This window comes from Arachis hypogaea, chromosome 18 (assembly GCF_003086295.3).
Source record: "Arachis hypogaea cultivar Tifrunner chromosome 18, arahy.Tifrunner.gnm2.J5K5, whole genome shotgun sequence".
Lineage (NCBI taxonomy): Eukaryota > Viridiplantae > Streptophyta > Magnoliopsida > Fabales > Fabaceae > Arachis > Arachis hypogaea.
The window spans coordinates 64,788,490-64,806,175 of NC_092053.1; the positions used below are offsets into that span (position 1 = coordinate 64,788,490).

Genomic DNA, 17,686 nt, shown 5'->3' on the forward strand with positions numbered 1-17,686 from the left:
CAGAATGAAAATGAGATAGATGAATATGTGTTGCTGTTAACGGTGAAAGTTCTTTTATTTAAAGTAACTGACGCATGTACGAGAGAATCTCTATCATTAAGGACAATATTGGAATGTAAATTTGGATACGAAAACTCCGTATCGGCATTATATATACTAGTCAACCACTTTTTTTATGGGATTTAAAGTTGATTATTTTAATGATTTTTGAAATTTTAAATTTGAATAACTTAAAAATAATAATATAGAATAGCTTATGCTAATATAGAAATTTTTAAATTAAAATAATCATATATTACCTATCTATAAATAATAACAATATGAAAATGATTAATTATAATGAATACGTACGTCACTTATCTACAAATAACTTAATCCATAAAATAGTAATTATTATAATATATTATCTTCTTCTATCTAACTCAAAGTCATAAAAATAAATATAAAAATATGATTATTTACAAAAGATGAGCTATATTCAAAAGTCATATTTTTTCTTTGTTTGGGGACCTTTTTTTAAGTGGTAAGCCAAAGTACGGATCTGTATTTGAAAAATCTTTCATGTGCCTGCAAAAAGTGTAAAGAAGAAAAATAATTATGTGTTTTTTTTGGAAATTATAAATCAAACTATACGTAAAAACGTTAAGATAAACCTAAAGTAATTTCTGAATTTGTATTGAGTAAAAATCTTTAGCAATTCCTTACACATCTCCTTATCAATAAATTCTTGAGCCTTGAAGAACTACAAAATTTAGAAATCAATAAAATATACCATATGCCAATACATATTTCATTATATTTGAACGACAATTTAACAATAAAAAATAAAACCTGTAAAATTAAAATTTCTTGTTTGAGATTGGATTTCCTACACATGCACAACAAAGGAAGCCATTAAACCCTCTTTAGAGCATTCAAATCTATAATTATCCGATATTACCTCTATTTTGTGCGGTTTTTAATCTAATGATAGGTATCTGCAATGTTGTTCTTTACTAACATCAATTCTTTACTAATGATAGGTACCATTGCATAAGCTAGTCTTAGGATCTATGTTTCTCAATAACATCAAAGGTGCCTCTTTTTTCACCTTCAACACATGAGGTGGCAACCCGCCTGTAGAAACTGAGTTAAGGTATTCTTGTTGATATAAATTATTAGCATCTCCTTCTACCTCATCAAATGAGACTAAATTTTGTTCTTCTTCTAGAAACTGGTTGATAATTATATCATTAAGCTGCTGCACATCATGATTTTTTGGCGTCAATATTGCCCTTTCTACCATGTAAGAAGCGTTCCACCCATGAGATTTTAGGTTTGGAAATATTTCTTCTATTAACTTGTGTAACGATGTTTCACCCTCCCACGGAATTTCCATATTTGCTTGTATCCGTACAAAGTCTTCATGTATGGTGGGCTCAATTCCATCACCAATGCGCATAAGATACTCAGCAAAAATATGATCATTAGAAGATCGCATATTTTATCGCAAATGGAGAATTTTAGTGGAAGCCCATAAATGAGACTTAACTATAGAAGCTGAAATCATTTGTATAGCCTTTCGGTACGACAAGCAGTACTGGGCGGAAATCTCCTCCCATCACCATCACTTTTTCTCTAAATGGCATATCGTTTGCTAATATGTCTCTCAGAGTGCGGTCTAATGATTGCACTGATTTTTTATTTGCCATTGGTGCTTCATCCCAGATGATTGCCGTTGTTTGTCTAATCAGCTTTGCAAGATCTGATTGTTTGCCTATGTTGCAAATGGATGATGGTTTTGTATTAATTGGGATCTTAAACCTAGAATGAGCTGTTTGACTCCCAGGCAATAATGTTGCAGCTATTCCTGATGATGCAGTTACCAAGACAATATGACCCTTATTTCTCAATTCTGTAATTATAGCTCTGTAAAGAAATATTTTGCCTGCTCCTCCTGGCCCATCAACAAAGAACACTCCACTTTCTCTTCGATCAATTATATCCATAATGCACTTGAAAGCTTTAGATTGGTCATTGTTCAATCTTTCTATGGAACACAGGTCTTCCCGGGGTACTTCGACCGACAGTTCTTCTTGGATAACCCTGGGTATCGAGTTTTCATTGTCATTTTCATGAGTTAGAGCTGGCAAAGCGTATTGTGTAATCTGTTTTCCATGCTGAATGAGTATATCATTTATATCCCTGAGTAGCTGATTTGTGAACACTAAGGCTGTTGTAGTGCTGGTTGACGGATAATCATCCACCATATATGAAAAAAATTCATCCCATAAGCTTCTTACATCTGTAAGCTCACAAAATATCAAGATGGTTCCAAACAACCCTCGTAAAGCACATGGCAATCATAAAACAGAAGCCTCAACCAAACACGCACGAACGCTACTATCACTCTCTAACAATCCTCGGTGTTGAGCAGATTACTTGAAGGACGAATATTGGACCCCATTAACTGTTAGCAAGTCATCCCAACTGATTGGTCCTCTGACATTAGATAACAGAATACACAAATAGAATTTTTCTCCTTCTGAAGGTGATACACTATAAATTTGACCAATGGATCTCCTCTGCGTCTTGTGTCGACGCCATTCCTTTTCCTTGTTGTGCCAAGTGTAATATTATGGAATTTCCCTGTACAGAAGATGCCTAGATTGTTGGTCCTCCTCATTATTTAGGGCAAAGAACTCAGTGAGCATTGTTCTAGAGAAATAATCATCATTAAGTATTTCAGGAATGGTTTGGTGATCATAGAAGCTCACTTGATGTTAATTTGGCAAATGAATTTGTAACCTTTCCACTGATGGATACATTCGGTAAAGGTTAAATTTAAATATTCTCCAACATGCCTCTGGAGCAGCGATCCATCTTGCATCAACAAACTGTTGGACCTCATCAACATTAGAACTGTTGTGAACTTCCATTGCAACCCTGTCTGGACCCTTGTAGCAATACTTCTAGAGATACTTTCACTACAAAAAAAAGAGTTTAAAATGACAATTATATTACGGCGGTTTTAAAGACCTGCCATAATGTTCAGATATTATGGCATTTTATGATGCTGCCATAATTAATTTGTATAAAATAGCGATTTTGGTGATTCTGGCGGTTTTAAACCGCCATTATCAAAACCCATCATTTGAAAAAACAAGCCCAAATAAAACACTTCTCCAACACCTAACCCGAAAAGGCGAAAACCCATTATTCCTGAACCTAACGCGCGCTGCCACCAAACCCAAAAACAAAGACCTGTGCTCTACTCCGGCGACGATCTGCTCCAGCATCTGCTCCGATGACGATCTGCTCCAGCGGCTGCTCCATTGACGATCTACTCCAGCGGCTAATCCGGCGACGATATTCTCAGTGGCGTTATCCTCTGACGAGATTGTGTGCTCTCTCCAGTGACGATCTGCTCTAGAAGGTTCTCCTCCGGCGGCGTGTTCGCCTCCAGCTACAATTTCTGTGTGAGAGCAAGGTTGATCTTCTTTCTCTCTCTCAACTTTCTACTGTTGTGAAAAATACCTAAAAATTTGAAATGGAAAATCAAGTTGCAGAAACTTCATAAAACTACGAGGATCTGTTGCGCAAGTATTTCCTCCGACGATCTTCTTCGGTGGCGATCTCCTCCATCAACGCTTCTCTTCCATTGATGAGATCTGTTGCGCAAGTGTTTTCTACGGCATCGAGTTGTGTTCTGCGATTTCTCCATCTCCATCGAGCTTCATTGAACATCTAGGTTAGTGTACAAATTTGTATTATCTTCTTCTATTTAATCATGATTAATAAATATGCCATGTTCTATGCTAACAATGACTACGTCTTTTTCTTTAATTCTAGGTTTTTTATTTTCTTCCTTGTTAGAAGAAATTGGAGGTGAGGCATTTCCTCCTCTGTTCTATTCTTCTTCCCTCTGTTATTACAAGAAACTGTGATTTATGCTATTCTAATCTTAAAGTGTGCTGATAAAATTCATCATCTGTAATGTTTTTATGCATATTTTTTCCATGTCTTGAGATCTGTAAAAGTTTTTCATATAATATGTTGGACCTGAACCTGAATACAAACAACACATAGGAATATGCATGCGTATATGTACAGTAACTGTATTTTATTAAACAGGTGATTGGTATCTTTGAGGAGTTCCTTTCTTCTCAAGATAGTGGTGCTCATCAATTGTCAGAAAAAGGAGTCTTGCAAGTTTTGTTAGATGTAAAATTTACCACTGATATACTGTCTGGTGGTGATTCAAATGTGGTTGGGGAATTACATAGAAACGCAAAGGCAAAAGTATCTGTCAGGAGGAAGCAGGACCAAAGTTCGAAGACCTCAGCCATTAGAGAACATTCAGATCAGTTATTAAACCGCCTTTCTCAGAGGCTTGATCCTATTGACTGGCTTATGTAAGTTTTCTTATTCTTTTGTTCAATTTTTTTCATTTTTTCGCCTTGTAAATAATATTTGATGGAAGCAATTTACAATCCATGAATAGATGGTTTATGATAACTAAATTTGTTAAATTACTAATCCTGATTTTGAAGATGTCATGATTTGGCAAGCAACATCCACCATTTAATGCTTATATGGTAGCAGATACTGCTAGATACTTAGGCTCCATGGTTTAAATATGGGAGGTTGAAATGTAGTTTTTGTTTGTTTTCTTGTCTCGAGAGAATTTGTAGTATCCTTCTTTCTGTTGGTCTGGTAATGATTCTTTTATCTGATTTCATATGTGAAGGTATCAACCATATCTATGGGAGAATGAGCGGCAGTCATATCTGCGACATGCTGTGCTGTTTGGTTTCTTTGTGCAACTTAACCGGAAGTACACTGACACTGTTCAGAAACTACCCACTAATTCCAAGTCTAATATTCTTAGGTGTTCTACGGTTCCCATTTCAAGTACCTCCCCATCAGGTCCGTGTGATTGTATATCTTAACCTAGATGCAATTGTTTATGCAATGACTATTTTCATTTTAGTCTTACTGAGAAGTTCATTAATTTTTACTAAAGTTAATATTTAAAAATAAATCTTATTACAAACATAATAATAATAATAATAATAATAATAATAATAATAATAATAATAATAATAATAATAATAATAATAATTACTGTAACCCCTTGAGGTTGGTGCTGCTGCTATGCTTCAAGTGCACTTGGGAGCATGAAACTTCAAACAAGTGGCCATGCTTCCCTCTCTACCAAGCACTCAACACTGACCTCAATTTGTTCTTTTCTCTTATTTTGTCTTCATTTGTCATATAACTCCTCAATTTGCAGAGGTGAAATTGTTGACCAGTCTCTCCTAATAATTACTAATATATACTACTCCCATCCTAACATGTATATCCACAATTTGCTGTGTAATTATATATTTTTGTTAATGAGGTTTGCCTATCTATTAGTGTAATTCTTATATAATGTTGATAGTTACAACATATCAACTGGTATTTTTGATGGTGTTTCTGTGAAATATGTTTCCTGGTCAAGAGAGGTAAACTAATTACTAGTATATTGCTTTCTTCTCAAGGGTGTCATTGTTCTTTTATAATGAATAATTTCTTTCAGTGTATTTGGTATTTTTTTTCTCAGAGGAATCATAAAGGGAACTGGATATCTGTGTTCATGTGATGACTGCAAACAGATATTGAATCAAAGATAAGAAGAATTGAGGATGACCCTGAAGGATCTGGGACCTCCCATTTGCATAGTATTATTCAAGGAGTTAATTTGCAAGCTAATCGTGCTTTGAAGCCTTTGTTTGAGAGACAAGTGAGTGAAGTCTAAATTTTACATTTTCTTCCAGAAATCAGGTTCCCCTCCCTTCCCCCTTCCTCTTTATTAACTTTCATTTATTGCTTTTAGAGGATGCTTTCAATAGAGTAATTGATTTATTCTAGAATTCTAATTAAAATATAAGGATCACTTATCTTACTTGGAGCAGATTCTATCTCATGGTTTCTTCCATGCTGACCCTGTAAGTTTTATATTCCTGAGTTGCTAAATATTTTAGACTCTCTCTCTCTCTCTCTCTCTCTCTCTCTCTCTCTCTCTCTGAGTTGTTGACCCTGTAACTCACTAACTTGCCATGTTCTTCTCTTTAGGATGTCTCAAGAATTGAAACAGCTCCAGAGTATGTTGCCGATCATATGCTTTAGAGATGGAAGTCCTGCACTGCCAGATGCCTTATCAATGACGAATTCAGCAATCTCAAGTAGGCAACAAATTTGTTACACTTTTTCTTAAAACCATAGTTCTAAAATGCAAATTCTATCTTAATTTCTCTCTACTCTGAACTTGTATACTTATTTTTAATAATTTTTAATAATTCACTTTTTTTCGTTCCTTTTTTTTCAGGGATAAATAGTCTTGATATAGGCTGTGTTTTCCAATGCAGAAAAATACCCCTATGACATTGACAAACAATCAGGTATTAAGGCAATATCTTTGGTTGTTAAGGCACATCATTGGTTTCGCTCCTAAAAGCTTAAGTTGTTAAGGCACATCATTGGTTTTAAATCATATAGACACTTTAACTGTTAGGTGAAGGCATAAGATTATTTTTATATCTATAACACCATTTTATTAGTGGATAAGGGTTAGTTTGTAGGATTATTTGGTGGCGAAGAGAATTGATGATGGTGAGCTCATCAAGAAATTCCATGTAATGACTGAGATATTGTATCTTATTCATTTGTTCTCCAACTTACTAAGGAATTTACCATTCTACTTGTTTATTTTCTTGACTCAGCTTCTGCTCTTGTGATCGAAACCATGGAGGCTTTGACTGTAGCATTGAAATTGTAACTCATCAAGGTACTTGCTTACCAATTTCCAAATGTATTGATAGAATAATAGAATATATAGCCATAGGAAGATTATAAATAGGAGCAGATGAAGAATCCAAATTTGTCAATTAATTCAACTATCAAAGTGAATAACTATTACTATTTGCACTTTTTATTTTAAGCAGATGGCAAAATTAGATATATGCGCAAGTCCAGATAGTTTGATAATATCATTAGACAAATTAATGACGGTAAAAACTACCTGGAAAAAAAAAAGGTAAATAAGCTTAGTTCATAAATAATTATATTACAATTTTATATACTTTTATCAATATCATTAGAAAAAGAGGCAAGCCTGATCAGGCGATGAATAATGATTAATGATCTGGTAGGTATTTCTTGGGGACATGGGAGCAGGGAAGACAAGTTTGGTTCTTAGATTTGTGAAAGGCCAATTTTCTGAGTACCAGGTTACTCTTAGTTATTGCATTTTCTTAATATATTATATGGCTATTAGTGTTGGGAATGGATTAACCTTATTCTATGTGGAAGGGTGCAGGAATCAATAATTGGGGCAGCGTTCTTCACTCAGGTTTTGTCTTTGAACGAAGCCACTGTCAAATTTGATATATGGCCAAATACATCAAATTGTTGTGCTTTGCTTTTAATCAGATCAGGAGACACAAGATGTTAATGCGGATGCTTGGCACGATCTTGCCTTAGGCCAAGAATAGAAAGTTGATTAGTTTCATGCTTTGGAGTAGGTTTGAGACAATGATGCTTCTTGTTCTTGAACTACGAGCCATCCTTCCTATTTCTTGGATAAATTTTATACTTCCAATTTTATGAACCAGTTCATGTGATGTCATTGCCCATGGATTGCTGTCACTAGAAGTACCTTGTATAGTTGTATTGCCGGTTAATAGAAATCAGCACTTGATAATGCATTTTGGCATGTTTATTAGATTTTTTGTTCAAGTAATACCTTTAATAAAGTAAGCAGAAAATATTGTATCTTTTTGTTTGGACGAGAATCAACTTTAATATATGTTACTAATGTTAGTAAATGATTTACGTACTGATAAAAAATTATTTGTTTAATACGGTAAAAACGACGGTTAAAACTACCTTTCTAAACTATAAAAAAATGCCACTTTTACCCGGTAAAAATGGCGGCTTATAATTGTCATTTTAAATATGAAATGCCATTTTAACATGGTAAAAACGGCGGTTTTAAATGCCGTTTTAACCAATAAAAATGCCACTATTAAGGTAAAAATGGCGGTTCAAAATGCCGTTTTTACCAACTAAAAATGCCGTTTTAATCCGGTAAAAACGGCGGTTTCAAACGCCATTTTAACCAACTAAAATTGCCACTCTGCCAAGGTAATAATGGCGGTTCATAAACGCCGTTTTAACCAACAAAAAACGCCATTTTATCCTGAAAATAACGGCGGTTTGAACCGCCGTTTTAACCAACAAAAAATGCCATTTTATCTGGAAATAACGGCGGTTTGAACCGCCGTTTTAACCCAACTAAAAAACCGCCGTTTTAACCTGGTAATTATGGCGGTTTTTTAAAAACCGCCGTAATAACCTAATGGCGCTTCAAATTATGGCGGTTTTTCTTGAGCGTCGTTCAAGGTAATAAGGGCGGTTCAAACCGCCGTAATAACCCTAAAAAACCGCCGTAATTACCAAATTTTTTTGTAGTGTTTATACTCTTGATACTACTACATATCTCAACATTAATATGGCAATCATACTTTAGTAGTAGCCATAGGTTGTACGGAACTACCCATTTATTGTCAACTATGACATTTTGGTTAATTGGTACTGGTGTGTCGAATCGTCGCTTATATTGCGGATATGAGTCGTCACCTCTTCATGTTTCTGTTGCGAACTCTTTTGGATAATTGCGTTTACATTGGCCATTTTTCATACAGGGTGAAGATTGATCAAGTATTCCGCAAGGACCATGAATCATATGTTTTAGCACTGCATCATGTAGGTGTGGTTCTACTTCTTTAGATGGTATCTCTGCACGTACCAAACTATCATAATGCTCTGAGTCAATTAACTTGTCATTGTTTTCTAAGATTAGCAACATATGTACATGTGGCAACCCTCTTTTTTGAAACTTAGTGACATAAATATAGCTCTTCACCTTTCCCAAGACACCCTTAGTAATTACATCCTCTTTCAGCTGTTCAAATTTGGCTCGAAAAATTCTTGTTGTTAGATCTGGACGATCTTGTGGAGTTTGAACTGGGTTGAGTTCTAAAGTTATTTCAGTCCAAGATGGTTTTCATGTCATTGTGAGAAAAATATCTGGCTTGCCCTCTTTAAGAACAATCGCCATTCCATCTTCATATCGTTGGGTCATGTCGCGACGGCTACCAATGAACGACGATGGTAATATTGTTCTTTTTCTTCCAACATTTTCTGGATACAAATATAGAGAGAAATAAAAATAGTTTTAATAATTATTTTGGGTAATTCTTAATGATTTACGAAGTAGCAAGTAGATACAACAATATTTACCTACATTGGTTTCTCCTGTGTGCAAGGCATCTTGTAAGCCTTGGTATAATTCAGCCCATAATTTTCTCTGTCTAGTTCGAACCCATCTTAACTTTCCGGTTTTAATTTTCACATAGTTATCAACAACATATTGTTGTAGTAGTCGCCCTGCTTGCAATACGGTGGAATGATCATCGGGACGGATCTACAAATTTTTAAGAATTTGCAAAAAAGATTAGATACATTGAACAATTTTTTGGCAGAATTTTATTGAAGTCTATACTGCGTAGGAAATGAGGATTTGTACCTGGAGCATATAGCTATTATATGTTCGGCATGATACTTTGCCACCACTTTGACTTCGAGTATTGATATCCCATCCATGAGTTCCAAATGGAAAAAGAAGATGATATTGTAGTGGATCGTAATAGCCAATGAATTCCTGAATCCTTCGTAGGCTACCAGTATGAGTTTGCACCTTAATATCTCACCAACAATTATAGCTGCTACCTGCGACGCAGTTGGAAGACTATATTGTGGCTGATTAGCAGGTCGCTCTCTAATGACCAAACTACACTCATGTACATCTAACCGTTATGCAAGCTGGCAAAACACATGGAGAAAAGGATTATACCGGTGTAGCAATTGTTGTAACTTGAAAACCAATGTTTCATGTAGTTGTGTGTTCTCCAGCATCCTATTCTGTAACTCGTGCTCAGTATCATATATGTACAGTTGCAAAAAATGTGGTTGCGTGCCCTGATCCGGATAAAATTCCCCTATACTGTGATATATTGAGCCTTGAGCACGAAATGTATATATACCACGACCTGTTATAGCTAGTTGTTCATCTATGTGCACACCACACGAAGTGAAGTAAAATACATGATTGTATCCACGAATATATTTTCTAAAATAGTTTCCTTCTGCAGAGGGGTCCAGGAAGATTTCAAGCAATTCTTGAGGAGCATTTACTCGGGGAAGATAGACTTTTCCCCCATTACAGCACATCTCAAACGTCTCATGGTGAAATAGACGTGCGCTACAGTAATGACATGTCCTTGGGATTGGTAGCGGAGTTCGAATTATTGTTACATCCTCTTGAAAATTTCGAGCACAATTGTGGGATGCTCGAACATTTTATCTAATTTCTGTACTTGTATTAAATTTACATATATTTGGTTAGAAAATCAGAAAATTATTAATTTTGTAACAACTAAAAAAAATAGTACTTTGGTGATTATAAATACAAAGAATTACTTCCATTATAGTGATCATAAAAAAGAGATAAGTAACTATCAAATATTTAAGTGATGTTTCAATAATTTTTTTTTAATTTTGTTACACCGTATAATATTGTGATGTTGTTTGACTTTATGTTTTTCAAATTTTGTTATTCAGATGTATTTAACAACCTTAATTTTAAAATATTTTATTTTATTCTTTATAAAGATGTTTTTTATTCGTTAAATAAATGTTTTTATTCTTTTAATTATAAAGAAATATTATTTATTATGTAGCAAAATAGTTTTATTTTTTTTAATAAAATAATTTTGTTTAAAACCTTTTATTCGAAACTGTTATAACCAAGTTAAAACCACATACGATCTATAACAATATTATATTATTTTAAATATTTATTATTTCCTTGTTCTATAATATGTTTTTGAATTTTGAGTTATATGTTAACATTATGTTTGTTATGGACTATTTTTTTAGATTAAATAGTCAATACAATATAGTTTGAGTCTAAAATAAATAAAAGTTTTTTTAAAAATGCTATCTTTATATATCATAATTTTTTTTGTATAAAGTTCTCAGTTGCATCAGTTGTCTTATAGCATTTTTTAGTTAATTATCTTATATAGGGTATGACGATTTTTGCCTTTGGCTAAATTTTTTAGTTTGTATGTTTTGTTTCATGTTTTAAATTTTTAGATATTACTGGTCGAAGTAATACAATTGAAGATAATATTGGTTCATATTTTATTTGTTCTATTACTTCTAATTATTTTTATTTTGTATGCTTTCCCCTAGAATTATCATTTTAATTTTTACTATTCATTTTATTTCCTAAAATATAATTTATTTAATTATTTTATTTTGTCATCTTTGTGTGAATTATAATAAAACGATTCAACAAAATATAAAGTTTTTTAAATTAACTATTTTTTTCGTTTTTGCTAAAGTTTACATATTTTTCATTTTAATTGGCAAATAAATATTTTAAGTATCATTTTGGTTTTTATAAATTTTTTTGTATATAGATTTTAATTTTTTTTGTTAGGCACTGTCACTCTTTTTTTATAATTGGTTCTTGTAATGATCTTAAATAAATAAATTTTTTAACATCAATTATGCTCATACGGCGGAAACATTTTATTTATTCTTATAATAATATTATTTAAGACAATAATGAAAGGTTTATTGAATCAAAATTTAAGAAAAAATAAATTACTGTTAATCAAATAAGTATACAGGAGTCGTACCTATATTTATTACCATTCGGTCTATTACTTGAATCAGTTTCGCTTTTACTATGAGTATCTAAATATTTAAAAAATTTATTATTAAATTAAAAATAATATATATTGAGAACTTAAGAGTACATTCGATAGATAAATTACAGATAAATTGTACTAAAAGTACATTAACATAGAGATATTATAGAAATAATTCAAATTAAATGGCAAACTAAATTGTAGAAAAAAAGTTTAAAAAAATATACTAGAATTATCACTAAGTTTTTTTGTAACAGAGTCAGAAAATTTAATAACAAATATATTATTAAACATTGAACATATATATTTTTCTTATAATAATACAGTTATAAAAATTTTATATGTATATAATATTATATTAAAAAATTATTAAATTATCCAATAATTGAGATTATAATTATGTAAAGTACATTAATACAATATAATAATATCTATAATAATATTATTTAGGTCAATAATAAAAGATTTATTGAATTAAAATTAAAAAAATAAATTATTGTCAATTAAAAAAATATAAATATACAGGATTCCTACCCATATTTGGACCATTCGATATATTACTTGAACTAGCTCCGCTGTTATTGTGAGTAGAAAAATTATTATTCGGATAAAATAATGTAATTTCATAATTTAAGGGTACACTCAAGAGATAAATTATACATAATTGGTACTAAGTACAGTAACATAAATATATCGTAAAAAATAATTCACCTTAAATGATAAACTAACAACATAAATTTATTAATGGGAAGTATAACTTAGAGTACCTGTATGTTGCTGCCTCTATTCTTCGCTCATATTTTGTCTTCGTTGCCTGGCATAGTCTTGCCAAGTTCGTCGACCACTTCCACGTAAATTTTCCATTGGTATGTTGTCAACTATAAAAAATGAAAGAAACATATAAACATAGTTTTACACTTTTATTTAATGACGAAAAGCAAATTACAGTAGGTTTTACGTTATATTTAGGTGAAGTGAGAAGGATGTAGGAGAAGATGGATGAGAAATGAAGGAAATTTTTTCTATTATATAGTAACTAGTAATGTGAAGTGAGAGAGATTAAGAGGATAAACCAGTATCCTATTAGTTATTATAGATGAAGATGAAGTAGTGGAGTATTATGCAGTAACATGAAGTGAGAGAAATTAACGGGAGAAACTGGTATCCTATTAGTGAAATAATTATAGAAGTTACATTAACGTGAACGTGAATAGATTCAAAATTTATATAAAATTTAGAAATAATAATTTTAGTGCCCAGAATAGATTCAAAATTTAGAAGTTTTAATTTGAAAATATAAATGTGAAATTTGATTTCATTGAATTTTTCTGAGTTGGAAAATAGATCTGTTTCGAAAAGTTTTGTAAAAATGCGTACTGGCGCCTAAGCTGGCAGTACCGGCTCTAGTCTGTCCAGTATCGCGTATTTTGGAAAATAATATTTTGAAGATTGATTTATTGTTTTGAAAGGGGTAAGAAATAATTTAGAATTGAAAACCGGGCACTAATCTTAAAGATTTTGGCCCAAAGTGGGCCAAACGAACCAAAAACGCTACGCGGTTGGACCGGGCCCAAGTTGGGCCCAAGCCCAACATATAAAAGCACCTTTTAATGAGCCTTAAGCTCATTTTCAGCAACCCATAAAGAGAGGGGCGCTGGTTATGAAAGAAGAGAGGAAGAAGGAAGTGCACTATTCACCTCCACCTTCCGGGAGCCATAACTTGAACTACGGAGCTCCGATTGACGAGCCGTTTGCGGCCACGTGAAACTCTCAACGAGCTCTTCCTTTTTATTTAAAGAAATATGGTAATATCTCTCATTTCACACCCCATTTTTCTTCCCTAAGTTTCTGCACGTTTTTGGGCTAGGGTTTTGAGCAAGTTTTGTGGTTTTGGTTGTTTAGGTGATCTCTAGTAGCGGGTAATTATTGAAAATTGTCCCACTCCTCTTTGGACAAGGTAAGGTTTCACTAAACCTTTGTGTTTAGTTATTTTGTGTATCTTAGGTTTTGATTTTGGTGATATATGTGTTGTTGGTTTGAACTTTGGTGTTTGTTGGAGTTGGTTGAGGCTTTGGATCAAGTTTGGTGGCTTCGTTTTGTTGTTTGGTGCATTTGGGAATTGGCCAAGGTATGGTTTCGGTTTCCTTTATGTAATATGTAATGTTTATAGAGACTTAGGCTAGTTGGCCCTAAGATAGGATTGAATGTTGTTGGTGTATGAATAATTATATGTGAATTGATGTTAATTGTTATTAGTATTGGATTATTGTGGTTGATGATGATTATTGGGAATTGTTGGTGTTAATGAGTATTGATGATTGGTGTTGTTGATGAGGGTTGATAAATGAAGTGGTGGTGTTGTGTGGAATGAATCCAAATTATAATAATAATGATTATATGATTTGATGAGGTTGTTGGTATTTAATGATTATGAAGGTTGATGAGGAATGTGTGATTTATTGTTGTTAATGAGGATTTGTTGAAATGGTTGATGATTGATGATAAATATTGATATTATTGGTAACTGAAGATGAGTGTTGAGATTATTGATAAATGATGTGAGTTATGAAGTTAGGATAAAGTATGATAATTGATGAATTAGAATGATTGATAAATGGCTATATTGATGTTGATAGTATGATGTTGGAGATTGATGTTGAAATTGATGATGATGATGGTTAGTAAGGGTATTATTAGGTATTTGATAGTGAGAATTGATGATTATATATGGTGGAGTGGTAAATTGGAGTATGGCAAATGGTAAAGTCTGATATGGGATAGAATTAATGTGGTTTTGGTTGGGTTGGGTTATGAAAGTTGGTAAATTGAGATTCTTGTGAGTTTTGGTAAAAGTTGGTTTTTAGTGAACTTTGTCTTATCATAACTTATGCCTCGGTTTTCAAAATTTTTTGAAATGTGAATTAAATTAAAGTTCATTGAAAACTCTTCAAATCGATATAAGGTTTGTAATTTGAATTTTTGTAGAGAAAGTTATGATCATTCAAAGATTGGTGTCGAAATTTGAAACTTCTGCAGAGTTGCAGAATTTTGTGATTTCTGGTATGTGCGCACGCACAGCCTTCTGCGCACGCACACACCAATGGAGTTTTACAACCTGTGCGTACGCATAGCCCTGTGCGCACGCACAAGTTGGGAAGGGTTGTTTGCTGGGGGCGCTAGCACATGTTGTGCGAGTGAACAGACATTGTGAATTTTGGCACCTGTGCGTATGCACGTTTTGAAACTTCTCATGGGCGTGTGCACGCACATCCCTGTGCGTACGCACATGCCCTGTTTCTCAAATTTAAACTTTGTTTTCAACTATTTCACCTTCCCAACAAGATTGTAAGCTTTTATATCACCATTTTAAGACTCTTAGACATAATTTTAGATATGAGAATATGAGAGAGAACTTATGGGATTTAGTGTGTTATTTTGAAAAGTTAGAGAACGGAGGCTTAGGTTTCTGGTGTACTGAGGCTGGGTTTGGTGGAGTGCGAAAGAAGAATGGTATACGAATTGAGAAAGTGACGAACTAGTGAGTTCGGAATTGAAAGTTGTGAATTGATGCTAGTTGTGACGAGTATGAGTGGAAGTGTGCTATGAGCAATGGTCTCTGAGATTAAATATGTGATTACGATATGCATTATTCTCCGCCGTAGGGGCTGTGGCAGTCTCCCGCCTACGTTCGGATGTGAGAGTTGAAGATGGGCTTCTCACTCATATTTCTCGCAACCAGAGGAAGGTAGTAGGGCACTCTCCCTCGGAATGTTTCCCTCTGAAAGGAAAAGGTGGTAGGGAACTTATCCCTCGGAATTATTCCTCCTAAAAATGCGACTTCTTTCTGATTGCAAGGTGGTAAGGTACTAACCCACGGAATTATGTGACAGCCAGAGGAAGGTGGTAGGGCACTCTCCCTCAGAATGTTTCCCTCTAAAAGGAGAAGGTGTTAGGGCACTTATCCCTCGAAATTATTCCTCCTTATGCGCAATAGAGAGACTAATCCGGGAGTTGTCGTCCGAGTTTTTTATCGGGTTTGGCACAATAACCGACATGTGATATCACAGCCAATAGGGCAGACATTCATCATGTGCATCTTCTATATGCTTGCTTTCTTTGTTTAATTGAGTTTGCCTAATTGTATAACATGCCTACCTGCTTCTTGAACTACTTATTGTATATGAATATTATCTGTGTTTTACTTGTTTGCATTAATTGTGATTGTCTGGTGATGAGGAGGTTAGGTAGGCGGTGGCGATGGGATCCCACGGAGGTTAGGTTGGCGAAGGATGTGGGATACAGCGGTGTAATTAGTATTAGTTAGAATTTCCCTAAGTTTAGATAACCCGTTTTATGGTTTAAGTTCTTTATATATTTATTTACTTTGTTCTAATCTTGAATATCTGTATGTGATGTGAAGTTCTAGGAATGCCTTCGGCGTCCCGGAGCCTTACATCTTACATCATTGGGCACTGTTACCATACTGAGAACCTTCGGTTCTCATTCCATACTTTGTTGTTGTTTTTCAGATGCAGGTCATAATCTACTTCGGTGAGATTGCGGATATGGTGACAGAGCAGAGTATGGTTCGTTCCTTGTTTATTTCTGTTTTACTTTCGTCATAGTATTCTCTCACCTTTTGTATATTTATCTTTATGGCCTTAGAGGCTTATTTGAGATATAGGTTGTATAATGTAACACCCTAATTACCCTAAGCCTTACCTCTAGCCGTAAGGCAAAGGTTAATCATAGGTTACGACAGTTCTAAGGTTTATACATATTTATATACAGAAGGAAATAATATATTCTAGAAGCTCGATGAAGGATATAGCTCAAAACAGGGTTTCAAAAGCGCAAAACGTACTAACGAAGCTACTCGTTTAAGGCACAAGAAAAAAATATAAGATAACATAGATAAGTATATAATAATCATAAGAAACTAGCCACGGCTCGCGGAGTTTAAGCCGGCTAGCCATGTGCAAACGACCAGAAACTGAAGTTTTAAAAGAGCTTATACAAGTTTAGTTCTCTCAAATACATGCCTCTAGGCAAAACAAAATACAAAAGATGAGAGAAGTATAATCAAAATAGACAAAAGACTCGAAAAAGGTATCCGGATCCTCTGCTTCTGTAACCATCCAAGCAACTCACCGAGGAGGGTTGTAACCTGTATCTGAAAAATACAACAGAAATATGGTATGAGAACCGGAGGTTCTCAGTATGGTAACAGTGCCCAGTGATGTAGGATATAAGACCTCGGGATGTTAAAGGCAATCCTAGACTCCATATCTATCACAAGAAATCAACTTAAAGCATTCTAAAACAATAAAGCATAATATATATATATATATATTAACACAGTTAAACAGGGTACTCTATCTTAACGGATTTCTATTCTAACCAAACACCGCTGTCCCACAGCCTTCACCAACCTATCCTTCATGCGATTCCATCGACACCGCCTACCTAACCTCCTCAACACCGGACAATCATAATTAATGCAAACAAATAAAACACAGATAATATTCATATACAACAAGTAGGTCAAAAAGCAGGTAGGCATGTTATACAATTAGGCAAACTCAAGTAAACAAAGCAAGCAAGCATATAAAAGATGCACATGATGAATGTCTGCCCTATTGGCTGTGATATCACATGTCGGTTAATGCCAAACCTGACAGAAAATCCGGCCGACAACTCCCGGATTAGTCTTTCTATTGCGCATAAGGAGGAATAGTTCCGAGGGAGAGTGCCCTACCACCTCCTTTCAGAGGGAAATATTCCGAGGGAGCGTGCCTTACCACCTTCCTCTGGTTGTCGCATGATTTCGTTGGTTAGTGCCCTACCACCTTGCAATCAGAGAGAAATCGCATTTTTAG

General features: G+C 34.0%; 1 protein-coding gene and 1 long non-coding RNA gene across 17 annotated transcripts; one reads left to right on the forward strand and one right to left on the reverse strand.

Annotated features, from left to right (window-relative positions):
• Positions 1–1,526: 1,526 nt before the first annotated feature.
• On the reverse strand, positions 1,527–2,249 carry LOC140181382 (uncharacterized). Its single transcript, XM_072224933.1, has one exon. It carries the CDS (start codon positions 2,247–2,249, stop codon positions 1,527–1,529), a length of 723 nt encoding a protein of 240 aa, XP_072081034.1.
• Positions 2,250–3,178: 929 nt separating this feature from the next.
• LOC112770870 (uncharacterized) lies at positions 3,179–7,730 on the forward strand. 16 transcript variants are annotated; one of them, XR_011876031.1, is made up of 15 exons: positions 3,179–3,469; positions 3,549–3,730; positions 3,832–3,867; positions 4,114–4,394; positions 4,730–4,908; positions 5,588–5,808; positions 5,916–5,972; positions 6,100–6,209; positions 6,353–6,425; positions 6,599–6,659; positions 6,747–6,811; positions 6,969–7,060; positions 7,176–7,253; positions 7,343–7,375; positions 7,456–7,730. It is a non-coding gene; the product is annotated as an uncharacterized lncRNA (long non-coding RNA). The 16 variants fall into 16 exon arrangements; XR_011876040.1 differs by having other exon boundaries at positions 6,606–6,659; positions 7,336–7,375; XR_011876034.1 differs by having other exon boundaries at positions 5,588–5,767; positions 5,940–5,972.
• The last annotated feature ends 9,956 nt before the right edge of the window (positions 7,731–17,686 follow it).

Excerpts from the sequence above, each read along its gene's own strand:
- LOC140181382 (XM_072224933.1), bottom strand. The coding sequence starts at position 2,249 with ATGGTGGATGATTATCCGTCAACCAGCACTACAACAGCCTTAGTGTTC.